We start from the raw sequence: 27,529 nt of genomic DNA on the forward strand, positions 1-27,529 counted from the left end.
TTTTTTTTTTAATGGATTAAAAAAGTAGTGTTAGTTATTTTTATGTTATTGAAAATACGGTAGTATCAGTTATTACGAGATTTGTTGAATATTTTCTATTTTAATTGTAATGTTTTAGATAATAACCAACAATAATTTAACAAAATTGGATTATTGCTCTCGTAGCGTGCGATGACACAACTAATATACATAAATACAACTCCTTCTGTCTAAGATTAACAAACATCACATAATTTAAATCAATCACTTGACAATCACATCTACATATAATGCTAAAACAACATCCATATCTTTCTCTCACTCAATATATTGACACAAAAACACAAAAAAGAACAATAAACCAAGCTCAAAGACTAGGCGTCGATAATCAATAAATCAAGCCTTACATAGAATTTACAAGTTTATTTACAATTTGTCACCTAATCTCCTTGGTCAAATGACAAAATTGTAAGTAAATCAACGACATTTCATTAAACACGGTTACACAAATGTTGATATAATTACAACGACATCATGCTAACAGGAGAAAAACCGAGACTACCTCTTTAAAGACGAGGCTTAAACTTAATCACATGATCATCAAAATCAAAATCCAAACCTTCATTATTACCAATCAAATCCAAAACTTCCTTCAACAAAACCTTCCTATTCTCACCATAAACAACCCCATCCCAACTCCTCTTAACCAACTCCTCCCCCAATTCCACCGCCCCTTCCACCGTCGCCGCCGCTCCTTCGAACACTTCATGCACAATCCCAATCTCTCTCTTCCCTTTCTCCGCCGTAACTTTTTCCGCCATTAACCCCACCTTCCTCATCCCTTCCCACCCTCCTCCGATCTTACACTTCATCACAGCCATAAACCATGGCGGAATCACCAACCCAATATCCACCTCACTCATATACAAATACCCTCTTTCTCTCCTCATCAATACAAAATCGTGCGCCATTGCTAGGATAAATCCAGCTGCTGATGCGTGCCCATTAATGGCGGCGATTGTCGGCATTGGAAATGAGATTAGTTCAGCAATTAAGGCTTGTAATTGGGAATCCATGATTTTTTCGGAGAGTTTAGGGTTTGAAGAGGAGTTTACCCAGGCGACGTCGTAGCCATTGGAGAAGAATTTTCCGTGTGCGGTGGTGATTAGGGCAGAAGGGGTTTTGGATTTTAGGGATTGAGATTTGATTTGGGAAAGACATGATCGGATTGAGCTGATTAAAGTTGGGTTTAGACGATGTTCATTGTTGCCCGTTAAGGTTAAGATGTAGAGATTGCCTCGTTTCTCTACTGTGCACATCTTCTCTTCTTTGTAATTTTCTCTCTCCTCTTAATGATTTCACTGCTTGTGTGGTATGGAGGAATGGAAGAAAAGAAGGATTAGTATTTATGGTAAGTCGTTGAAAATAGCCCCGATAGTTTGGAGCGATGATCATAATCGCAAATGATGGATACGAGATTTGATTTTAAACCAAGTACTCTTAATCGCCTTTGATTACTTTAATCTATTTAGTTGACTTCTGCTGATAAACTTGATTGTGGTTGGGTATGATTTTTTTAAAGAGATTGATTGACTAATTACTATAATTGCTACAGTAATTTTCATTGCTTTAATGTTTTACTCTTTCCATCCTTTAATTAGATGTCTACTTCTTTATATTATGTGAGTAATAAATGCTAAAAATAGACATCTAATAAAGGGACGGAGGGAGTAATTAAGAGTGGCATGAAAATTAAAATGAATGGAGCCAAATTTTTGGTTATTGAAAACTGTATAACTGTTTTTGACAACTACTCCATGTGAAGACAGAGTTTGTGACACTAGACAAAGATGGCCGGTAAATCCATCCAAAACGATATGATACGGAGTAGTTTTGAAAATTTGATATTAAAAACTAGAAACTTAGGTTATTTCTACTCCCTCTGTGATTTTACACTTGACTAAATATGTTTAGTGAGGCACGACTTTGACCAATTTATCAAATTATGTATTAGTATAATTATATAAAAATTGATATCCTGAAAATATACATTATGCCGAATCCAACAACGTATTATACAATACTATGTATCAATATGTAGCATTAGTAAAATAATCAAGTCAAAATCATTATGTGAATAGTGAAAAAAATCAAAGTGTAACAATTAAAAAAATACGGAGTATGACTTTTGTATAACTTTTTTTTTTTTTTTTCATTTTAGAATTAGGATTAATTTCTTAGGTTCTAAGAGTCAAGTCTTTTTGTCCCTTTTTTTGGCACCACAGGCACACATGTTGTAACTTGTAAGTGTTTTTTTTAGGTCAAATGGTGCTTGAAAAAAAGGGGATAAAAGAGAGTTACATCATTTTTTTTTTTTTTGATAAGGTTCACGGGTCTAATAACCCCCCTATCACAGGAATGGATCATTAAAATATAAAAGTCTCCCTATCACAAGAAAAACTAATAAAGTAGAAGAAAAAAGAAAGAAAATGAGTTATATCACTTGTATGCAAAAAGATAGTCAATTTTGGCATGTAAAAAAAAACGTTAAAAAGAATCTTAGAAAAACTTGTAGATAAAAAGAGATTCAGAATTTGGCTTTGTCAATGTTGAATGATGCGTGTCTTGTAAGAACAGATAACCCATATGCATGACTAATTGATTATTAGACCGTTCTTCTGGCTGCCATAAATGAAAATGGCGTTGCTGAAATATGCCTTTGTACAGTTGTACACGTATCGACATTAGTTTGTGCAATGTACTTGCTGGATCAGTATAAACCGGAAAGGCGACATGTTTTCATAACCTGATATCAAGCTTTGCATTGAAACATTTCACTATACAAGATGTCAAAAATTACAACATACTTGGTGAATAATTTCCCAATGTACGTCAAAATTGGATATGATACATATCAGGAAAAAAAAAAAGTAAATAACTGGATTGCCTATTACAAAACTGCATCAGGAAGAAAGGCAAAACTACAAATTTACAGCGCAAATCAAATGAATAAATTACATGGGTGTTAAGGAAAATAGGTGTCAGGTGTATCATATTGACGCCTTTTTTCTGGTGGAAGCAGCCCCTTAAAAGCGGAGATGTGCACCCTTCCCATCTATCTCTAGCTTCAAAGTTGACCATTATGCTACAAGAAGTCATTGTTACAAGCTGTCACCGAGTTCCATTAAACTTTTATTAAAATCGTCAGCCAGGGAGGCTTCACCAGGCTTATAAAAATCGCCGTAAGGAATTCTGGAAATATGTATAAGGGTGGATCTCTTTTCCAAGATTCTCTTCTTCCAGTGTACAATTAACAGAGGGTATTACTCAGGCAATAACTCTCCAAAAATGAACCAATCATCGTATCCAGATCTGGGAAACCAGTAATTAGAAACAATGTTGAAAACACCAAGTACAGATTTTTACAAGCAAGATTGTGTAGGTTAACAAATATAATCTAAAACACAACAATCAACATATTCAATCTATGGGAGCAGTTGACTCAAACGATTCATGAACAGAAACATATAAATAAACAAAATGTCTGGTTGATTTCTTTGGATTGCCAACCACCAAGAGAGAGGTGTGGTGTTTCAAGATATGGGTGAGGATCAAGATCAATTCCCAAAAATGATAATCTACAAGTTTTGTCTACGGAAAATAGGTCTCACTAGAAAAAAAATTACAAGAAGAATCCACATGCGCACGCACAAGGCCACAATAAAGTGTAAATTAAACCAAAACAAAGACGATCAAACAAAATTCTATCATTCTCATTTGTTGAATGTCCAATAAATCGTGTAAGAGTCAATAGTCAAATACTTGTATCAAATATGTAGCTAGCTCATGAACAAAAGCCCTTTATATTCCAACCAAGTACCGGGTTCTCTTTGGGTTGACCTAGAATGAGTAAAAAAGAGGGTGGCACATGTGCTTGTTATCGTAATCCAATATGACAGTGGCTTTACCGATAATTAAAAGTATGTATGTATGTAGTTCAAGTCTTCACATTAAGTCACAACCTATTGTCAGCCTTTTAAGTCCTTTTCCTAGCAGCGGATATACAATATCCTTTCTCTAGCCTGGAGCCTTGAGCATGGAAAAGCAAAGTCTGATCTAAGAGACGGTAAGGCCCCTGTCCTGAGCCTTGTTTTCTAAGCGGACTAATAGTCCAAGCCTCTTGGTTCAAGGAAGGGGAAGCCTTACGAGGACCAATCAGGTCCAATTGCTGGCTGGCTAGACATGTTGTAAGAAGAGAGTAAACAAAATCTATTTGATTGACTCTTAGAACTCACTATTGGTTTGCTCTAATAGGTGCTTCGAGTCCTAGTATTTTCTAAATCAACTACCCTTGATTCAAGGATTACTTGATTGAAGAAACAATTCAGGTGTTAAACCAAAAATGATAAAAAAAAAATATATAAATTAAAATTAAATAACAAAAGAAAAGAGCACTTTTTGCAGAGTAAACTGTGGAAATATCAAATCTACCTGAAACGACCAACTATTAAAACTGAAACAACTACATAGGAAGCAGTAATACCTGTGCAGACGAAGTCTTATGTGAGTGAAGCAACCAAAGGAATGAGGAACATAAACTGATGTGAGCTACTCTGATAAAATTTTACAGCAATTCTGCTCACAATTTCAATTCATAATTGCATCCTTAATCCTGAACTTCACCCCAATGTTGAACTTCATTTCTTTTAGCTACTGAAGAGTAATCAGGCCTTATATCATCTTCGTTGATACCTCTCACCCGAAATGTGGGAGCCAAAGTAGGGCATCCCATCCTAAACAGCAAATGGCCAAAACCAAGACACAATTTTGCTCCAAACCCCACATCTCAGCCACATTCTCTGCTTCATTCAACTACAGAAAAGAAGACCAAGAGCATTGAGAGACAAGCAACGTCTCAAAATCTCTTTCATTACAATCCACTTCCAAAATCATTTGACAACTGAAGTATCCCACGCATCTGAAGATATGGGTTCTCCAACAGTTTCTCATTGTTGCTCTGCAGTATAAAGTTAAAAAGAAATGATAAGGAGAGTCAAGCTAGGTGATAGATCCAGCATAATACCAAAACAGGAGATAAAACAGAGTTGTATATAGTCACGTCATGCATGCAACCACGCGTACTTATTTTCTTTATCCTTGGTAATACAACAGTCATTCACACTTGCCAATGCACATATTATATCATTAATATCTTTTATTCTACATTAGTAAAATTATATATAAAAAAAAAAAAAAAAAAAAAAAAAATTAATATTGTGAAAGTATAAATCAAGACAAATCTAACAAGATCCCACATGAGTACATGACTATGGATTTCTAACATATAGATCACAAAAGGTGGCTAAAGGAGCTTGTGTGAATAGTGCAAAATCTCAAATGTTGCGATTAAAAAAAAATGGAGGAAGTAGTTAGACTATACCTGCTGAGCCCTAAAAACAAGTTGCTGAAGTCTACGTTGGTAATTTTCAAAATCTGCTGTCATCATCCTCTGCAATTACATATACAGAACTATTTGTAAATATTAATAATAGCGAAGAGACTAAAGTCACACATATAAAAGAACAATTAGACACAAAATAAAATTTCTTGCCTTCAAAAGGAAGGCAGAAGAGTAATAAGCCACCCTCGAATCCGTATCATCCAAAAGTTGTCTGCAAAAGAGAAAGTGCTCATTTCTTTGACTTACTCATGGACAATATAAATTTCTTACAGACAAACGAGATATTACCTGAAAAAATCTTCACCATCAACTTCTTGAAACGCATCAGAATCTGCTGTGCATTTTGCAATTAGAAGTAAAAGAAGGGCAGCACGAATATCTGACGTTGCGCCCGGGAGGTTTCCTCTTCCCTTGCTGCCAACAGAAACTCCAAGAGCAACATTATCTGTGGCAGCACCAGCAAGTTGAATCAAGGGCCAATAAAATAAAACAGCTGGAACACGTGCAACCAACTGCAGTGGAACAACAACACTTCCTTGAAGAAGCAAAGCGGCCATCGATGATGTCTCACAAACTAATGATCTACAGGAGTTATCAACATCCTCAAGTCCTCTACGATGAATAGTCTCTTGCAAGGGAACGCATTCGCCTAAATTGGCCTTATTGTTCATATCCATGGTATTAGAACCTCCACCAAGATGACCTGCATCTGTAGATGCTGGAGGGACTTTCAGGCAGAGCTGGGAGAATAGGATGTCACACATCTGCACAGAGATAGCAAATAATCATATTTCTAAAGAAACATCTTCAACATCGTTTCCCATTCATGCCATATTAATAGTAGCTTAGACTGCACAAACATAGAATACAGCTACACACAAGAATTAACTATTGTAATTACCGCTTAAATAACAATGAATGCATCCCATGAATTCAAAAGGTTCCTTCAACCTAAATACAGGCACATCATTTTCATATATGTATAGCTGTAGGCTCAAAAAGCTCAGTGCAGCAACACTCAATATATAATGCAAAATTTTAAAAGTTCTGAAGCTTTCTTAAGTTTTTGGTGAAGGATGCTCAAATTAATTCAACAAGAAATAAAAGTTCAGTGGGGGGGTTGGGGGGGGGGGGGTGGTGGAGGGGCTATAGCCAGGTCTATGGAAAACAAAAGCTACTCTAAAGTCTATGACTTGCTCTTTGCTGATGAAACGGAATTTTTCAGTAAAAAAAATACTAATAAATAAATAAATAAAATTGGATCAGAAGAAAAAGGAACTTGGCTAGAAAATTTTGGGTCAGATGTTCAAGAAAAAACTGATTTTATTCCCTCAAATATACAACAGATATTAATGTAGATTATTTAAGATCAGTTATGAAAAACCTAGAAAGAAAAAGCAACCTAGTAGTGGTACAGAAATAGATAGCACTTTATACTTGAAAAGATATTTGTTTTGTCAACAAAAATGGGCCTATTCTTTGAATAAAAAACTGATCATTAATATCCAAGTATAGTCGATATGATGCAAGCAACAGGAAACTTGAGGTGTTGCCCTCAAGTATTTGAAAAGATCAAATTCAATCAGCTCTAGTTGGCTTGGAAATGTAACATTTGTGATTTTTTTTTTTTGGTTCCATGGGCATGAAATGCAGCTGTCAGCAGTTCCATCTTCTATGCAGGTTTTTATATTTGGGGATCCTTCCCAGAGAAATTAATTTTGAGACCCAATTACTGAGAAGATCCATAAAAGACTCAAAATTGGAAATCTAACCTTCAATCCAAAGAGGAAAGATTGACCATGGTGAAAAGCACATTGTCCAGCTGGTCTTTGCATTTAGAGGAATACAAAAAGAGAAACCAGTGGATCTTGAGGTATTTCTTTATAAGTTCAGCCAAGCTCTTGATCAAAGTAAAACACTAACACCTCGGTTTCTTTATTTTGTATAGGACATTGATAGCCATAGGTCATTATCAGCGACGGCGTTTCACATCAATTAGCATGACTAATCCTGAGAACAATCATGAATTCATGATATATACTGAAATAAAATGGGAATGATGATCTCAGAGCCTAGGATCTTTCACTTTGACTCTAGCAGATAGAATTAGAGAAAGAGAGAGATAGTGTATTGAATAGAAAACTATTCCTTTTGTCATTCCAATCAATGTATCTACTTCTACTATGCATTAGAAACCTATCGCTTATAATTCAGTTCATTAACAAGCCAATGTTCTTACTGAAAATTTTCCAATTCATAATTGATATGAGACTCTTATAACATACGGCAGAAGAAAGCTATTTGTCATGGAAAAAACAATTCCCAAATCCTATCCATCTAAATCTTTATACTATTCAAGGGGCCCCTTTGGTTTCCATGAATTAAGAAAATGAAAAGGAATAAATACCCTTATTTCCCATAGTCGATGTTAATCAAGGTGAATCAATTCAAGATCTATTTTCCCTATTTACACCATATAATACGATTCAAAATCCTTTTCTCAATGTCTTAAATCCTTTCCCTTCATGTTCTCTTAATTTCTTTCCTTTCCATGTATGAGAGCCAGGCGGCTCTTGACTGGAGAAGCTCCCAAAAATATCCCTACTTTAATACACTGCTTCTCCCAACCCAGAAGAGGAAAAGGCTTTACTCATTTATTGACCACAGGATATATGTTGAACTATAAAATTACCATAATTATTATCTACCACTGATCCTTTCTAAGCAAAGTAAAGGACCAATGTGCATAAATGGGTGGAATTATGATCTTCAAATGCTGAGTCCCCAACTTAAACCTATTAGTTCCTAAATTAAACTTCATTTCCTATGGCCTACATTGATGTATTACCAAACGTCACTTGATCTAACCCACTTCAAAGTTTAAACATGCCACAAGAATAGTGATTTGCACATATATAGCAATATTATTCTTTACCCCCCAAGATAGTTTTTCTTGACACAAGATATAGTAATATTATTCTTTCACCCCCAAGATGGACTACTAAGATAGGCATCACCAGAATTTGCATAGTATTTTATATTACAGAGCTAGAGAATTTTTAGCGTCCATGAAACCAGCCCCCATTTTTTTTTTTTTTTTTTTTTGAAACTGTCGATGTAAGAAATAATACGAATCAATGACAACTATAATGGTGGCAGAAAACGTATCTCTTTTTGCACAAATGAGAGCAAATAGTTTACTGTCCCATGTACGCGAATCTTCGAAAACACCCAAAAAAAAAAAAAGGAAATATGCAATTGTTGTTTTTATCTAAAATCTCTACTACTCACATAAAACACTAGAAGCCTATCGTATCCATAGTGTTATTGTATCAAGAAGACCATGGTCAGGTAAACAGGTTAGTGGGCAATTATTCACAAATTTATAACTGACATATCATTGCAGCCAGGTTTGAGTATAAAAGTAGGAGAAGGATTGAGGAGTATACCTTCAAAATGTTGAAGTGATCAGTCTCATTTATCTGAGCCACTAAAGACAAGCAACTACTCATGATGTCTATCACTGAATTTGCCTTTTGAAGGCAATGATCTGGAAGACTATCGCCACCGTTTCTGGTTGAATCCTCAAGCTCATTCTCATCCAAAAGACACTTGCATCGCATGAGAAGTACTTCCAAAACAAACAGGAATCCTGCTCTGATTGTGCTGTCCTTTGACTTCAGCAAGCCACACATAAGCCAGATAGACATTGGAATATCGGAGAGAGCAGAAGAATCTTTCAGGTCAACTAAGGCAACTTGCTGCTGCAAGCTGCTGATGCTCAAAAACAAATTTCCATCACTCCCCTCACTAATTTCAGAAACAAGCAGATCACCTAACCATATATATCCATTCTGACGGCAAGCTATTCTATCAGAATGAAGAAGAGAGTGCAATGTAGCCCACGATAATTTAGCGTTGTTGCTAACATTCCTTCCTATGACTCCATCGTCGATGCTTTTCAAAAGTTTATATGATTTGGTGTGCTGTCTCATATCGGAGAACTCTTTCTGTAGGTGAGTAAATGAGCTTATAATTGAATCGAACTCACTCATAACCTTCTCAAGGATCTGGATATAAGAAGGCAATACCAACATAGATTAAAATGCGAACATCTTGAAGCTTAGATTTGTAACATTTGAACAAACAGCCTATAAGGCCAAAACCATTAACAAACCAGCAACGATAACAGCTTCAGGATTTCTTCAAGAAAACGCATGGCTAATAAGTCCCAATTAATATTTGGATAATATCAAAGAACAAATACTTTAATTCATATGAACATTTGCATAAAATAAATCATACAAGATGAAATAAAGAGGGAAGCAAAATGAAGAAGATTACGGTGTTCAGTTGTTCACTGTCTGAGTATCTGGACAATGCAGAAGACACTGATCTTCTCAAGAGTTCTCCAATCCTATCAACTCCTAGATTAACAGAAATGTGGAAAGCTTCAGGAGCATTGGCAAGAGAAAGCAAAGTCGCAAGGGGTTGAATCTCATCAACTAAATACTCAGGGCCTCCAGTAGCAATATTTGCTACATTAATGTGATGCAAAACATAGTCAAAAAGCAATGAATAAAGATTTCTCTTCTCCTCCCTTGTTCTAGCAAGTGAATACTGCATTGAAAAGTGACAAGACAAAATTAGAAGGGAAAATTGCACTTGGAACTCAGAAGTACAGAACATCAAAATATTAAAGCGTACATGAACATCCTTGAGGACCTTGACAGAACACGTTAAACTGACAGTGAACTATATTCTTTTGCTTATATATCAGTCAAATTTGGAATGAGAATTTAATTTTAATTAAAAGTCTAATTGGCTACTCCCCTCCGTTTTAAAATACTTGCTCCATTTCTCCATGCGCAGAGTTTTAGGAGAAATTGGAAAAAGTAATAAAATATGGAGGTAGTGGGGATGGTGGAAGAATAAAAAATTGTAAAAAGCAAAAGTAGTTGAGAGAATTGGAGGAGAGATAATATAAAATTAATAAAATATGATTTAAATTGGGTCCACTAGTTGAGAGAAATAAATTAAATATTGAAAAAGCTTTCCAAAATAGGAAATTGAGCAAGTATTTACAAACGGCCGAAAATAGAAAGTGGAGCAAGTATTTAAAAACGAAGGGAGTATCAATTTTTTTATCCCAAATATCCTATCAATGGCTATGATGTAAACCTGTCGATCGGGTCGGTTTGGGTCGGGTCGCTCTGAGTCACGGGTCACTTCAGGTTACGGGTCGAGAAATGCTCAACCCTAACCCAGAGTTTCAGGTTTAGGTCAACCCAACGGGTTTTACAATTTTTTATTTAATTTTTTTGGCTAATATTTAGAAATTTCTGATTTTTCAAGCTTACTTTGCTAAATATTTTTCCACTTTTTTAATCGAACATTTTCACCATATTATTTTGGATTAGCCATTACATGTTACATAATTTAAACCATCATCATTTCACCAAAGCAAATCAATTGTTAACTAATAAAAAATGATAATATAATTAAAAGAAAACTTTTAAACATCCCAAAATTTAAGGAAGAGGCTAACATAATTATATATGTGAAGTATAATATCACTTGACATAATATCAGTAGACATACATATCAATCAGTGGCATGACGGTGATGTGGGTTATGCAGATACAATTAATGTGGGTCAATAGTTGGTGTAGGAGGTGATTGGTGTGGACTTGAGCAAGAGTTATATGAGATAGATAAATGAAAAAGAGATTAAATGAATGTCCGATGGTAGACATACAATCAAACTTAATCAATAAACTAATATTAATTTTCAAATAAATGTATTTATTAAAAAAATACCCCTAAAATTGGGACGACGGGTCGGATTCTAGTTCAGGTCGGTTTTGACCCGCATATTTACGGGTTTAACGGGTTCGGGTTAAATCGGGTTACGGGTCAAAAACAGATGTTCAAGACCCACAAAAACGTGTCGGGTTCGGGTAGGGTTTTGCATGTCGGGTCGAAAATTGACAAGTCTACTATGATGCAATGCCCCAATTACGCTCAAAGGATAATGTCAAAAAAATAAATTAATAATTTGTCTATTCCATCTATGACAGTACACAACTACACATCACATCTAACATATCTATCCCTAGCAATTAATAGGGATACCTGTAAATGTAACATTGGAAGGAACATAAAATATAAAAAATAAAAATAATTAAAAGGATGTTTAATCTGCAGTCCGAGTGTCTGAATCATCAAAAGAGAGAGATCAAATTTTTGGCAAAATATTGAACCGATTATAATGGTCTATCAGCAATAGAATTTCAGGCACCTCTACAACTAACAAACCATTTGATCAGATCCTTTCCTTATTTAGAGAAAAAAAAAGGGGTATAGAGGGGCTGAGACAAGCACACATGGGGAGCTAAGATCCTGTACAAACGACAGCATACCTCCAGGAAGATAAAATCAATCCCTCCAATCATATCAACTTGCTCTGCAAGAAATTTGGGGGTACTTGTAGTAATTGTACCCTGTTCATCAGGAAGATCATAGAACATCCTTGCTAATATTGATATGAGCTTCGAATGGACAACTTCTGCCCATGAGCTCATTCTACTAACTTCTAACAAAGCCTTTACAACCTGAAAATGGATAAAAATAAGAGATAGCAGTCAACAGATTAAATCATTGAGAAGAGCATAGGGTAATTCAACCCATTCTCTCGATTTTTGATGATGTAGATAGGTAATATTTGAAAGTATATATCCTCCGTGTCAAATGTTTTACTTTCGTATTATTACTATACTAACTTCAACTGCATATTTTTACTATTTACAGAGAAGCAAACAATAAATATTATAATAGCTTTGACAGCATATTTTTACTAATTGAGAAGCAACTTTCATCAAGCAATAGTACAAAACTAATCGTAGCAATTTTAGTTTCGTACCACTCTGCATTAATAACTTTAACACCAATTTTTTATTAATTAATGAGAAGCAAATGATATCAAGCAAAATGTTGCTTGTTTAGTTTCACTATATAGTTCAAAATATCAACTTTTTAAATTTTCCACTTACAGTTAATTAGGGATATTTATGGTCATAGTTCTGCATCAGCATGTGTGCTATTCAAAGTAAATAAATGCTCGCTATACAGATTAAACAACTAAATCTAGGAACATCAATATTTCTTGATAGTAAACATAAACAAAAATACCCTCCCCCCCAACACACACACACACACACATAGAGAGAGAGAGAGAGAGAGAGAGAGAGAGAGAGGAAGGATAAAAGAGGAAAGCTGCCATCATATCATTTCTTTCAGCTAATAATTTCCAAAGAGCATGCAGCTAAAAATTTCAAAGCAAAATATAGATCCTATTTACAGAAGCAAAGGACTCACCCTTATATCAAGGCCTTTCAGTCGAATCCTACGTATTTTGCCTCCATCACAAACAAAATAAAGCAAACAACTTAAAGCAGACGCCCAGACAGATTCTTGTTTCTCTTCTATCTGCACATTTCAAAAACATAAGATCACATGTTATAAACCAGAAATTCAATGTGGTAGTTTAACAAACTAAAACTACCAGGATACATCATTATTTATCTATCTAACTAACTACAAGCATATATGACAACTATACTTCAGCTGCTTACATTACTAGCACGCATTTATCAAGTGTCTTTAGAGAACAGAATATAGCTACAAAGGTATATCCAGGCAGAATATAGCTTTTTCATCATATTATGAGAACCCTGGGCTGAGACAAAGATGGCTAAAAACTTGGGCTAACTCATACTGAAGTGGTATCCAAACATACAACCTAGTGATAGGGGTGTAAATGCACTAGAAAATGTCCTATGTCCAAAGTCCAATCCAATCTAATCAAGTAACCCAAACAAACGCTTTCACCTGCTTAACCTTAGCCTTTCAAATGGAAGTAGAAAGAGGAAAAACATGACAATAATGCATTTTCAATAGGTGTTCTAACAAAAGGAGTCGCCAAAAAACTTGTTGAGGTAAATAGTGTTCTTTACAAACAAGTCAAATACCCTATCTTGTTCTAGAGTATTAAGGGGTTGCCTCTATTGTTACTGGTTTCAAAAGATTGATAACCTCGCTAACATAACACAACAAAACAGTAAAGAAGTTATCCTCAAATAAGTTAAACAAGTTAGATTGCTAAAGAAACGAATAGGTGAACATATGACAAAAGATGCAAATGCTTTCCATTAATTGAGAGATAGAGTCAAGGCTACAATCGTACAAGTCGAAGGAAAGATTACCTTCATGTTCATACAATTAGAAGGAACGTCTTATCTTCAGTACATACTAAAGTTTTAAACTATTGATTGGCTACTAAGCCAAGGGAAAACTAAGAAAGCTTAAAGAAAATGAAATGCTTTTGTTGATTGATTTGCTAATACTTCTTTCCTGGACATCTTCCTCTATTTATAGACAAATATAGTGCGGTTTATCCCACTAACTCCAATAAACGCCAGACGGTTATTATGTCTCTTGGCGCCGGTCTTCATAAAATTCAAAATGTTCTATTTGCTACTAAACCGGCTCCATTCCATCCTTAGGGCTTTCCATTTGGGCCTTGTTGTTAAATCACATTTTCCATCGTTGGACTATGTCATTTTATGAGTCAACCCTTTGTTAGTCAAGTGCCAAAGTCAAAATAAGTCAAGAAATTAATTTGGGTGTAACAAATGCTCCCCCAATTTGAATGGTTGATGGCGTTTGAAACCAGACAAATCATGACTTAACTTAGCAAAATTATAGAACTATTGAGTGTTTAAACTCTCACATTAAGAAATATAGAAAGCATTCCACATAACTTCATATAATATATATTTAAATATCCATCTCCTCCACTAGAATCATTAGATTCAACTTCCAATAAGCTTTGATGAAGCATGCTCGCTGGACACTTTCCATTTTCAAGCTAGTGGTCATTTGGTGATTTAGTAGCTATTCCAATAATGTAAAAAAATAAAAAGGAAAACGAAAAATAGCCAAGCACGACAGAACATACCTGAACTAGAAGTAAAAGAATCTCATAGAGGATGTTTAATATCCAGGATTCAAAATCATCAATTGCTGAGGAATCCCCGGCGTTTTTGTTAGAATCTGTTCTCTTTCTCTGACTCCCCACTTGAGCCTCGCTGTCCAAGGATAAGTCTTGAGGATAATCTTCGTCAATAGTTGTAACATCATCCAGCACAACAGGCTCCAATAGGTGAGCATGAACAGCAAGATTTAATATCAAGTCAAAGGCACGAGTCCTAGAAGACAGTCTGGGAGAACAAACCATATCCTGAAAACAAGTTCCTAGGGTTAAGAGGCACAAACACCAATTTACAAGAATACTATAAGAAAGGTGTATCTAGTCAGTAGGGTACCTCAAGCATAGATAAAGTAAGAGGAGCAGCAGATCCAGGATCCAAAATATACCTGCAAACAAAAAAGTAAGGAAATATATTTAGTCCAACAAAATGTGTTAGAAGCAGCAAACAATCACATATAACTCACAAACGTTATAGGTGGTTACTAGGAATACAATAATCACAAGCCGTGAATCAAAAGAAAATTTGACAAATGTTGAATGTCTATTCTACTCATATTTCATATGACAATTGACAAGCAGTGGATAGTAACCTATTAGTGATAATACCCTATAATTCGTGATAATGTGAAATAATAATTTACACAAGGAAAAACAAATTTATAAATTGTACAAGAAGATAAAAACAGGATCTCCCTTTTTATGTGGGAAAAAAATGATGAAATTAAAAGCAAAATTATAAATGAAAACCAAGTATAATTTTCTTTTAATCTATATAATTTTCTTTTAACCTAGAGTATATTTGATGATGATCACTCTATAGGTGATAAATAAAATAAGCATTACTAATATGTATTTTGTATATGCAGAGGAAACACTAAAATCTAGAATGAGAATCTCGTTAAACCAAAGACGATGTACACCAATAATAGTAACATAGGCACTGTCCAAAAGAAAAAAAGTGAGAGAACTTACATGTCAATAACAAGTTTAATAAGGACACTGACAGCCACATCAATGGATGGCTTTGTGCGATGGTTACTCAATCCTGTTGAAATTGTCATTAGATTTGCATTTGGCATGGAGATCTCTGAGCAAACAGCTGTTATGACCTCACCCACTTCAGTAGGATTCAGTTTTAGAGGCTGCTGTTCACTGAATCATGCAAAAATTACAAACATTCAGTGAAAACTCTAAATAAGCATGGAAGTTCATACAACCTTTCTAGTTTTATGGCTTTACCTATTAATTTTGAAGTACCATTAATTTATGTGTAAAGCATGCTATATATTATCAGCAGATAACAAGGCTTAGCAGCCTCACAGGCACTCAAAAAGACCAAAGTAGAAACATAATTCCAGAGTGACAAAGTGGTTCATTATTGGAACATGTTATGTGACAGTTTTAATCTACTAAAGTTTGGTTAGGATTGACTACAACAGGTAAGACCCTATTGTAAACAGTTTCAGCAACACATTTGTCATTCAGATATGGACAATATATTTTCTAAAAAGGAAATAGCAATTAGCATAAAAGATTCCAAGCTGATCCTAAAGTCTGAAGTCAGAACCCAATAATTATACCACATTAGGTGATAAAAAAATTAAAAAACAAAAATAAAAATAAAAAATAAATTATAAAAGGGTGAATTTATCATTGCGTTTTGTATGTTACGTAAGTATTTCTTATTTCTTCAACCGCCCCCCCCCCCCAACACCCCACAATGGATAATATTAATAAATAAATAAACAGGATTAACATAAAGTATTGAGAACAAGAAAGAGCTAAGGATCATTAGATGCATTTCATTTTTGGCACGTATACGGAATAACAAGGAAGCAAAGGATATGTAAAATATCAAAATGCCCTCTACTTTACTCCCTCACATTACCCAACCTACTATACTCTTCAAACAGCCTCCTGGACCAAAATTGGTCTCCGTCTTTATTTGATTATTTGTTTCTTAATCTCTCTCCTCTTATAAGAAGACCCACTGCACTAGATACACATATTGGATAGATAAAAAAAAATTAATTAAAAAAAATTTAAATCAATAAAATTAACCTATAAACTTCCAGAGGAGAGAGAAAAGAAGATTATAAAGAAGCTCGAGATCCAACAATGGCAGGCCCTATTATTCAAGCAACTCCTTTGATTTTTTTTCGCAATTGTTTTTTGGCTTTATTAAACTTCAAGCCCAGTGGCTTCATATAATGATTGGCGAAGGTGGAAATTGAGATTGAAATTCAGAAGTGAGAAGTTTTTTTCCATAAATTTGCGGTTAATGAAGGGGATGATGCTTTTAACGGAGTAAACTATATTCATTGTTATTGTTTGATGATTTTGGAGAGTAAAATAACATACAGAGTAATGAATTGATAAAAGAAACATAGAGGAGAAAGAGTGGATACAGAGGAGAGACAAGGGGTATGGAGGAGAGAGGAAAGAGAAGGGGTTTATTATGTGGAAGAGAGAAAGGAGGAGGTTATAATTGTCATGTAACAATACAAAACTTACTCAAACAAGAACCGTGACAACTAAAAACATAACTTCCCTAAAGGGAATACGTGTCAACCAAAAAAGACGGAAGAACTTCTTTTCATTTTTTTTCCCCGACAATGTTTCCCAAGAAGTCTTCCGGAAAGAGCTAAGGCATAGCACAGCAGGATCTGTATAAGGAGTAGTTGTTGATAGCATATGCAAAGTATCCCCAATGTAACAATACAGACCATCAGTATCATCATCCTCAACAATTCAAAATAAATGCAGCACAACAATTCAAAATAAATGCAGCACAATACAACCACATGCATCTGTTCATGTGATCAAGAAAGCATAGAGATTAAAAACACTAGATAATGACCAAGAAAAGACAGCAATGCACCAAATGAGAACCACCATCATTACAATAGGAAGAGACATTTTGCTTCTACACTAGAGAATAAAGAACAGAGAAAACTATGAATTACAATCATTATAGAGCCAAAGAAGACTCAGATGCATCTAAACGAAGCAACTAAACAGGCAAAATCATTCCACGAGTGAAGGGCAACTGTAAGATTTCTGATAGCAACTATTAAGCAAAGATGAAGTGGAAATACTTGCAGCAGAATTGAGATTTTCAGCATTATGTCCTACCTGTAATGACGATATTGAAACAATGGTCGTGCCCGAGGCCGAAATGTGCTCACTGAACAATCCTCCCTGATTAAAAAGAAGAGAACCAGCTATGAGATTCAACATGAGTTACCAAAATTAATACTTCAAACACCTGAACAATGAATATACTTTTCAAGGTATTTGTGTTGTTTTAAACCACCAGCATTACTTAAGCAGATCATTTAGTTATCCAAAGATCCATATTTACTGTTTGAATTAGATAGATAGAAAATTCATCCTAGACTTCTGTGCTCATAAATTTCCCAGTTTACGTCATACCAATTACAAATATGACTCTAGTATCATTAATATCTACCGGAAAATAAACTTTATTCAGCCAAAAAATAGTAAAATTCAAATGCATTCATCTTAAAACCACAGCAGCTAGTTTCACACTCCCCTAAAGGGCCATTATCCCCCCCCCCAAATAAAATAAAATAAAATAAAAAAACACCACCACGGCCTTCAACCAATCTACAACACATTCTACTCCTATATTGGTAAAAGGCAGCAGAAGCAGTCACCATAGTCTAACAAAAGGTAGAAAGTACCTCATCCACCTCTCATAGGATTTTGGACCATATGTAGGTTGCTATGTAATAAATTGTTTGATTAACCACTAAAACCTTTTTCATCACGAAACCTCAATTCTTGATACGGACCATTACAATACCTTGTCCATCTTCTCATAAGATTTGAACTAAATAAAGGTAAATACGTAACAGTATTGTCATTTTTTTCAATAAAACAATCTTCCTTACCTGACCACAATCTAAGTACAGGCCACATGACTTCCTCTTCAGGAGTTACAGTTCACTATTGAAATATAAAACCTTTAGAAACTTCAATTTCTTCACATTACTTCACTCATCTGTCATCTCCATGTATAAGAGTCACCTTAACTCTTACACTACCAACTATATCTTACAAAAATTGAAATAATTTGACTAGCCAAAAATATATTAGGAAATAAAGATAATGTGATTAAAGTGTTAACTTAAGGTTCATGTGGTGTTTCTACCCTCTGAAAGTGGCCTGTTAATTTAGGTCATTTCAGCACTTGGTAGCTTTCGACTGTCCACCATGTTTGGCAAGATTTCTATCAATTCAATTATGTTCAACCCAGGACTGGTTCCCCAGCTGCAATATATTGTAGTTTAAATAAAATTATAATCGAAGGGATTTGTTCTGACAGGGAGACCTTTAAAACCTTCCATCATGCTTTATCCAATATCACTTCCAGGACAGAACTAACATCTCAGACAAACGTGAAAGCTAAAGCCTCAAAGTGCAATTAACGAAGAAAAAGGATAAGTATACAAGAGATGTCTCTCACTGCATATAATAGTTGTCAAGCTTGGCAAGGGATTAAACACCCAAATCATGCTCAAATGAAAGGCATTTCTTACAAGAAGCTTATTGTAACAAAAATTGTCCAAGCAATATGCAAAAAACAACATTCCCTACATTGCAAACCTTAGCCACAAGAGGCATTGATAAAATAAGGCAGGACACTCAACACCTATGTTTCTCTGCAAACAATACAACCATCTCTAAAGGAAAGCTCATAACTCACAATGCAAAAACAATACAACCTGGATTCACCAACTAAACAAGGACATAAACAAATGTGTGTAATTGTAGTTTATTACTTATGCTAAGCCTATTCAAACAAGTCATCCATGTAAAACCTCTTTTTTTCCAATTTTAAATAAATTCCATAAATTTTTAATTCAGTTTCAGCAACAAGAGCCTCTTTTTTTTTTCCAATGGGTGATTTTGCCAACTAGAACCATGTCACTTATTCTCACTCCTCTAGTTTCTTCTTCCTTCATGAAGTTCAACTCACCAAAAAAAAGGAAGAGGTTAACATTTAGGTGATAATAAAACTTATAGCAGGCTCTTTCTCTCTCACTACTACCAAGGTTCTTTCTCACACATCCAAGTTTAAACCAAACAACTCTTGGGGAATTCTTAGATCTCTCTTGAAGTTTTCATCGCTTTCAAATCCATGTGTTATGTGCTTCTGTAAGTAAAACAATGAGACCACACCATATATATCTTCCTTCCTGATCAACAGACAAAAAGGGTGGCCACAACACTAATTCTAACTTGGTAAAATAAAGGAAGAAGTGTGTATAAACGCAGATCATAAATGCCTTTACTTCTGTGTAAAAGATTAAAAGAATAGACATAAGAAAGATAGACAAAAAACCAGACTAAGGGGGGAAAGGGGGGAGGGGGGAAGCACTTCCAAAAATAACTTGCCATATCTGCTGAGACCCAGATTTGGTCCGTTTAGATGCAGTTATAATTCTCAAGTGATGACGAGCAGAGGCACTGTTGGTGACTGAAGACATTGAGGAGGGCTGCAACAGTTGATCAAGATAAGGCATGTCAGCAGTACCAAAGTGCCTCCACAGTTGGCCTTTTTTTGTATCCAAGTCGGAAACAAGTAGGGCAGCTGCGCCCACGTCAAGCAAATTAGGTCTCGTCAAGTCTTGGGCATTAAAATATTTATCACTGCACCAAAATAAATATTATGATTAGGTCTACAGTTATACAAATACCCTATAATGATCTCAAACTCTTAATTAGAGACCTAAAAATGCAATAATACCAGCTATGACTAGATATATGCAACATAATTAATTACCCAACAATTAATTTAGCAGCAGAGTCTTGATCACTTCTCCAGCGCCATTTTAGAACATCAGCAGTAATATATTCTAGATCTTCAACTCCATCAGAACTTTCAATCTTTCTTTGGCTAGGAACAGATAAAGTAGTATCTATCCTTCCTGATGATTCTCCATCACTTGCAGGACTTAACTGAGAATTGAAAGATCTACTCAATAAAGATGACAGCGAAGGAAGAGTCTGCCTTGGCGCTGAAGGGGCTCCAGCAAAAGCTGCTGGTTGAAATGACCGTCTTGGAATATGTTGTGCCACCAAGGAACGAACATAATTTAGTGACTTCCTAAGTGATGCAGAAGCAAAGCTAGAAACAGGCACAGGCGCACCATTGACCGGAGCCTTTGCAGCACTAGATTGCTGGTTCAATGAGTGTGACCATGGCAACAATTTCCGACTCAAACCAATATCACATTCAGCAATTATCTGTACACAAAATTTGTCAATCTGCAGCAACGTCTCTTCACTAGGCTTATATCTGACCATAAGACAGGGGAAAAAAGGAACACAAGGTTTTAAGTCAAAAGTTGTATCAAGGAACAACACTCATCCAACACCTAAGACAAACAAAAGAAAAAAGAAAGGGCGGATGACAACAGTACCTAGCTCTGAAACATCAATCAGGTAAATAGTTTATAGCCTTTGTTGCAATTATTAAACTATTTTTATATAATGGCAGACTTGTCGGTAATCTAAGTCCTTAAGCACTAAAGGTATGTTTTGGCTGACAATCGATTTCATGAATGCCAAAGGCTTACCTAAATTGCTGTGACACCCCTCTCCCCCTCCCCCCCCCCCCCCGGGTCGAACTACAATTTGGCAACACACGTATTGCTTGAGGTTTGTTAGCATTCCAGACATCTGGGATATGTGAACTAGATCTCTCAAATTGGCATACCAACATCGAAAGTCTCCAACATGGTATTCTATATATGCTTGATAGATCTTTTACCATGTGAAGGACCAAAATATCTTTTACCATGCTTGATAGATCTTTTACCATGTGAAGACCAAAAGAGTTTTGGACAAAAAGAGGGTGTTACCCACATTCAAAGGCAAGCAAGAAGCACAGTACATTCAAGTGGAGAGCTAGAAGCAAAAACCATCACTTTTAGATTAATAGATCCACAAAAGCAAGAGACACAATTAACAGGAACAAGGAAATTTTGGCTCAAAACATGGAGACGTAAATACTTAAGGCAACTAAAAAGCTCCAGGATACAATAATCACGTCGAAGATGTCAGCAACTAACAATAACTTGTGTAATTCAGAGCCCAAAATTAACTCCATAGTGGAATTAAGCATGCAAAAAAAAGCTTAAAGTATAGGAACGGAGAAGTGGACAACTCTCTTCTTATTCTTCAACCATGAGATATTCTAACCAACACTTTCTTCTTTTCACCTAAAAACTCCTTACCTGGACTTCAAACTAAACTTGCCACTATCTGAACTTCTAACTTAATATGAACCTGTTGGCCCTAATTTAAGTTTATCTAAGCTTACCTACAGTTTCAGTCGTAAATTATTTTGTTAGCTTTTATCCAACTTCTTTTTCCTATATTTGACCTAAATTTGCCAGTGACATAAGATTTAAAGGTGAAAAGGACTAGGAGTACATATTTTGGAAACCTTTATAAATTGAAAAAAATGTCTTAGTAGTGCTGCAATTTGAGGTGCCATTTCGGGTGTGTAGGTCGGGTTCGGTGAGGTTAGGTCAGGACTATTTTAAATTTGAGTCATGCTAACTTAATGTACCCATACAAGTCGAAATCTGAATTTGATTTTAAATCGGGTCGGGTTGTTTTGGACACCTGTAACTGCAATTCTATCATATAATGGGTAGAAACACACACGAGTATATTATCATATAAAACAAACAAGAGAAGATAAACAAACCTTAAGAGATGACGTTTTAAGAGTGCCACACACCTTGCAACAACTGCAGGGCTGCACAAATAAAATAAGAATCAGTGGCTAAACCTGTTATTGTTCTCATCAAACCATAGATGCCGGATGTCTCAACGAAGACAATTACATATCATAGGGTGTAAAAACTCATAAACTTGTAGCCTTTACATACTGCTTTTTCTAACATATTGATCAATAGAGCCAAAAATAAGCTAAGACATTTTTGCAGAGAATGCACTGACTATATAAAATAATAATTAATTAGTTTAACAGTTTTTTTAAAGTACTTGTTTTTTTAATGCAATAGAATAACTAATATTTAGTCATGTAACAATTGACTTAGCCTACACCTATGTAAACATATATTGACACAACCTACAACAAAGACATTGAGGTTATTAATGAATTAGGCATCGTAAAATATATTAAATATTTAGGGATTATAACTTTATTTTGATTTATTTTATTTAAATGATGTAACATTCTACATCAATTAGCCATTGTAAAAAAAATGTCTGATATTGTGTTCATATTCTATAAATACAAATGTGTACTTATAATCAATACACGCATGTTGTCTTGGATATGATGAGATGGTGAGCAAAAGTAGCTACCTGCGATCTCTCTCGGCAAGAGTATGTTCTAATATAATACAATAGGCAAGGTCAGTCGTCGATGGAGCGGCCAAATAATCCTGATATTCACCATGGACATCAGTTATTTGATCATTTAACATATTTCATCTCATAAACAAAATTATTTAACATGTAAGCATAGGTATAACGCATATGTAAAAGCCACAAATGAGCTTTGACCGAAGCCGCAATTCACCACTAATATAATAGTCCTGTAAGTACAAAATATCAAATCACATAGAAGAAGATAAATCTCACCCAATTGACCAGGAGTAAAAAGATAGAGAACAAGCTACCTCCTGTCCTCCAAAAATAGCAACTATAACACCATCACCCCTTTTTTTTAATCTTTGAATATGAATAGCTCCTAAAAACCATAACAGACATAGTCTACAAGGAAGATAAATTTCACATTCCTACAACATAAAATCGTCAGCAAAGCATTGCTTCCAAGCTGCTTTCTTCCTAGCTCTTCTAAACCTCACCAGACACACCTGCATTCCAAAAATGAAAGGAGCAAAACCTTCCCTCAAAGATTGCACACTACATGACAATTAAGAAAACGCGGGTAGAATCCACCACTATTTCCACAATGCAGACAAAGATCCAGTGAGATGGGGCCTATTAGTATTAATCCTGGGCAATGCTAGAGTCCAAAAAAAATGTCTGCCTTTCATATCCTAGAAATTACACACACCATCTATTTTCCCTAGAAGAATGATCGAAACATTAGGGCAGAGTTAAATAATAATTACACAGGTTCATTGCAATTCACTACACACACCATCTTTTTCCCCTTCCCTTATAATGCAACCCTACTTAAATAAAAAGAATGAATGGGTACTAGTAGAAGTAAAAAGTCCTTTGGTTGTGAGGCACACCAGATATTGCTAAGCTCATAACCTGATTAAAACAACCTTGAAAAACAGGTATTCCCTTGTCAGATCTCTCTGACTACTACTCTTTCTTCAAGAACTTAAGGAACAATTGGTGACAAATACATCAAAGGATATGTGGACTTAGGACTAGGAAGAAATGAAGATATGCCAGAATGCTAATATTACAATTTCCTTCTGCATAAGGAAAATAAGTTCATCAAGAATAGAGTTTACTGAGATATTATTAATCAGGACAAATTTAATTCTTGCTTTTCTCCATACTGATACAACTGTTTTGTTTGTGGGGGTGGGGGGGGTGGTGGGGGAGGTAGTGCAAGAGCTGGTCCTGAGAGTGGTGTGGAGGCCTATGGCAATGAATTTGTTTGAGGAAGGAATGGAAAGATGGTGATTTCTTTTGGTATAATTTAGACATCTTTGTTCCCTGATTCCCTAATAAGAGGCAACTTAAATACTCAATCCCCTAGAATGGGGTGGGGAACTAGGATTCATGGGTTTGGGGATTTTGAACAATTGAAAGTGTTTTGTCAAAAAACAATTGAAAGTGAAGAGAATATCACAAAAAAAAATACCATAAAACAGCAATAAAGATGTATAAAGGTGTTCACTTTGTTTTTTTCCTGATTCCTTAAAACCACAGCCTCAAAAACTATATCTTTGCCCCCAATAAAACATACTGTCTAGGAATTGATTACAATCCTATAAATTATTAACTCCTTTGCAAGGTAATTCTTCCCATGGCAAAACTCATGCTTATTGCTTATACTCAAAACCATCAATTTATTCAACAAATTTGCTCATCCCTCTTTAAAAGCAACATTATCATACCATTCTGCATGCTTAAAAGCCATGATAAAACTTGGTTGGAGAAACATATAAATATAATGGTTCTTTAGGTTCCAAATTCTTTGCCTAAAAGGTAATCATATTTATCATACCAATCAGTTTCTTTATCGACCGTGCTTCATGACTACTTGACTACACCAACAGGCCTCCAAAACAAGATGCACATAATATGCACAACAGGTTTTAGTAGTAGACTACGGATTAATTTAAATAATACAATATAAAAGTCCTTCTCTAGCAGCTCCTGCAAAAGAAATTTACCCTCTGAAAAAGCTCGAGTGGCACTAAGACAAACACGGTCCATGAACCTTGGCACAAATCATGTTCGAATAATCAAAGGTTTTGTCACTTTATGAGAAAAACTGAAGAATGAATGATCAGTCTTCACGTCGCAATACTAGAGTTCCACATTACATTCCCCTACTTCACAATCACCCTGACTAACTACGAAAACTCGGCTCGTGCAAATTAAAGAAGCTCAAAGCACTCATGTTCATAACAAATCAATCCCCAATTGCCACAATTTTAATTAAGCACACAAGAATTCCTCCCAAAGCACTCACTTTCAACTTCCAAACCAAAATTCTCAACAAATATAATCAAACAATCCAATTCACCACATAACAAATCAACAAAACATATCCACCCCAACAGAAAAACTTCAACAAAAACAACAATTAACCTAAAAAGCAGAATTCTAAACAAGCAATTCAAAATCAAAATGCAGAAAAAACAAACCCTATAAAAAACCAGAAAAACAAACCCGAAGAGTTCGCGAAGCTTCGGATGCATGAATGGAGGGACTACTCGAAGGATGATGAGACGAAAGAGCAGAAATTGAAGAAAACGAAGACGAAGAAGACGAAGAAGAGAGAGAATCAGCAACAGCACGACGAAGAGGTTCAGGAGGTTTCTTAATCGACGAAGATCTCAGCCTTGAAACAGCACCAAGCTGCAACCTCGCCGACGCCGAAGCCGCCGTTGTTGTAGTGCCTCTTCCAGGGCTACGAGATGGGCTATTGTAGCGACTCGACATTGAAATTGAGGTCCTTCAATGGCGGAATTTCTGCGATCAAAGGAATTTGAAGTATGGTAAATCAGTCTGCATTTGAGGAAGAAAGAACAAGTGTTTATGGTTTTTTATTTTTGTTATTATAATGTTATATTGTGTTTAAGGAAGGTTGAATGAATGAATGAGATGTAGAAATTCTTAAATTTCGGTGTGTGAGCACGTATTAGCTGGCAGGCGCTTTGGGGGAGGGGCCAAGGGGATTTCTTGTCAGTGGGAAAGAGAGTGTGATTATGTGAGGTTTTGAAGGGTAGTTTTGTCTTTCTACGTGTTGGTCTCGATGATGGTTAAGAGTAAGTGGCGATCTAGCTTGAAAGATGATGGACAGGGTGAGCAAAAATTATGGGTTAGTGAAATTGGAACCGGAATCGATTGAGAATCGACGGGTTCATAACTAGAATTGGAATATTGGGTCTAATTCCGAATAGTAAATTAAGGAATCGGTTCTCGAAATTAAAATCGGAATCGGTTAGGAACAAGCGAGTTCAAAATTGGAATTGGAATATTAGGTCCAATTTTGTCTAGTAACCGATTCCAATTTCAACTTTCAATTTTTTTGGAAAAGGAACCGGTTGGATATTCGGTTACCCGGCATATGTTAAAATATGTGTATTTTAAAAACAAATATACGTTGAATGTATCTTATTATTAATAAAATGAAAAAAGTATAATTAAAGCCTAACAAAGATAAAATTGCTTAATATGCTTATAAAAATATATGTATTACAAACTTATGAATGAAACTAGCCTTATGGCCTGTGCAATGCACAGGTTGTTCATAGAAAATTGCATTAAGAGACGAGTGAGGATATACCAATAGATCTCATGGGTGTAATGTGTAACCAAAAACATGATTAAAGAAATTAGATTATTAGGATTTTAATTCAAAATGAGGCTTGAAAAAAAGAAGGTGAAGGAACTAAAATTAAAGAGAGAAAAGGAAAAGGTTGAATTGAGTACGGGAGATGAAGATGAAGTGTTTTATGAAAGAGTTGAGAAAGATAATGTAATTAAAAAAAATTATAAATGTAAGATGACATGTGGCATAGGCCTTATTAGAATAAACCAATCGCCGCTAAAGTAGTGATACTTTGCGAAATCCAATACAGACTCTTTCAGTGTTATGTAAGTACTCAAAACGTGTTGTTGGGGCTACTATGGCTGAACGTCACCCCTGCTGCTACATCATGGTCCTGCCACCCCAAAACTATATTAAACTAAACGTTGATGGCCATGTCCCAAGTGTAGGATGGGCGGGGTTGGGGGTAGTTGCTAGAGACCATAGGGGTGAGTTGGTTGCGGCTGCTGTGAAGAGAATCCACCTGACCCAAGCAGAGATTGCAGAAGCTCAGGCCGTAAGATATGCTCTACAGCTAGCAAGGAGACTCGAGTATAGCCATATTTGGATAGAGAGTGATGCGCAAGAGGTTGTTCATGCTATTAAAACCAAAAGCAATGGGGTCACGCCTTTTCACCTAGTTATTGAAGATGTGAAGAGTGATAGCTTTAATTTCAATGATTGTATTTTTTCTCATGTTAGACGGGTATATAACACTGTGTCTCTTCAACATATTTGTGAAGCCTACAGCAACTAGCACAGCACATGGTTGTTTACCTTCAAAGATAGCCAAGTTGCGACATCTCCAAGCTGCCCAAAGCAGCTCTACAGTCAGCCTTAGTTCACTAGGAGAAAGCTCATGCATGAGCCATTGCCATCAATCACAAAAAGAAGAATTTGGGGCAGCTTCTACTTTGTCCTTCAGGTGATATTCATTCCAAATTTCTCTGGTAGCAGTACAATAGAATAGGGAGTGCATAATCGTTTCGCAAGA

The 27,529-nt window shown here is 35.5% G+C and overlaps 3 protein-coding genes across 4 annotated transcripts; 1 reads left to right on the forward strand and 2 right to left on the reverse strand.

Moving 5' to 3' along the window:
• Positions 1 to 233: 233 nt before the first annotated feature.
• LOC110735290 (enoyl-CoA delta isomerase 1, peroxisomal-like) lies at positions 234 to 1,588 on the reverse strand. The gene has a single exon (XM_021915473.1). It carries the CDS (start codon positions 1,296 to 1,298, stop codon positions 546 to 548), a length of 753 nt encoding a protein of 250 aa, XP_021771165.1. The 5' UTR covers positions 1,299 to 1,588; the 3' UTR covers positions 234 to 545.
• Positions 1,589 to 2,775: 1,187 nt separating this feature from the next.
• Positions 2,776 to 26,130, reverse strand: LOC110735298. 2 transcript variants are annotated; one of them, XM_021915480.1, is made up of 18 exons: positions 25,392 to 26,128; positions 22,866 to 22,945; positions 22,240 to 22,290; positions 20,305 to 20,820; positions 19,917 to 20,171; positions 17,628 to 17,693; positions 15,465 to 15,644; positions 14,827 to 14,878; positions 14,460 to 14,741; positions 12,818 to 12,928; positions 11,863 to 12,054; positions 9,785 to 10,060; positions 8,890 to 9,510; positions 5,729 to 6,204; positions 5,591 to 5,651; positions 5,420 to 5,488; positions 4,523 to 4,996; positions 2,776 to 3,351 (listed from the first exon to the last, which is right to left on the reverse strand). In XM_021915480.1, exons 1-17 carry the CDS (start codon positions 25,662 to 25,664, stop codon positions 4,910 to 4,912), a joined length of 3,648 nt encoding a protein of 1,215 aa, XP_021771172.1. In that variant the 5' UTR covers positions 25,665 to 26,128; the 3' UTR covers positions 2,776 to 3,351; positions 4,523 to 4,909. The 2 variants fall into 2 exon arrangements, with proteins under 2 accessions (XP_021771172.1, XP_021771175.1); XM_021915483.1 differs by lacking the exons at positions 2,776 to 3,351; positions 4,523 to 4,996; positions 5,420 to 5,488; positions 5,591 to 5,651; positions 5,729 to 6,204 and adding an exon at positions 7,293 to 7,450 and having other exon boundaries at positions 25,392 to 26,130.
• Positions 26,131 to 26,854: 724 nt separating this feature from the next.
• On the forward strand, positions 26,855 to 27,292 carry LOC110735778. The gene has a single exon (XM_021915965.1). The coding sequence runs from the start codon at positions 26,855 to 26,857 to the stop codon at positions 27,290 to 27,292; it is 438 nt and encodes a 145-aa protein (XP_021771657.1).
• Positions 27,293 to 27,529: the final 237 nt, after the last annotated feature.

Source organism: Chenopodium quinoa, unplaced genomic scaffold (assembly GCF_001683475.1).
Source record: "Chenopodium quinoa cultivar QQ74 unplaced genomic scaffold, ASM168347v1, whole genome shotgun sequence".
Taxonomy (NCBI): domain Eukaryota; kingdom Viridiplantae; phylum Streptophyta; class Magnoliopsida; order Caryophyllales; family Amaranthaceae; genus Chenopodium; species Chenopodium quinoa.

Excerpts from the sequence above, each read along its gene's own strand:
- LOC110735290 (XM_021915473.1), bottom strand. The coding sequence starts at position 1,298 with ATGTGCACAGTAGAGAAACGAGGCAATCTCTACATCTTAACCTTAACG.
- LOC110735298 (XM_021915480.1), bottom strand. The coding sequence starts at position 25,664 with ATGTCGAGTCGCTACAATAGCCCATCTCGTAGCCCTGGAAGAGGCACT. Across the intron at positions 20,172-20,304 it reads GCTGCTAAATTAATTGTTGG|TGATAAATATTTTAATGCCC; the intron begins GTAATTAATTAT and ends ATTTTGGTGCAG. Across the intron at positions 5,652-5,728 it reads GATGGTGAAGATTTTTTCAG|ACAACTTTTGGATGATACGG; the intron begins GTAATATCTCGT and ends TCTCTTTTGCAG.
- LOC110735778 (XM_021915965.1), top strand. The coding sequence starts at position 26,855 with ATGGCTGAACGTCACCCCTGCTGCTACATCATGGTCCTGCCACCCCAA.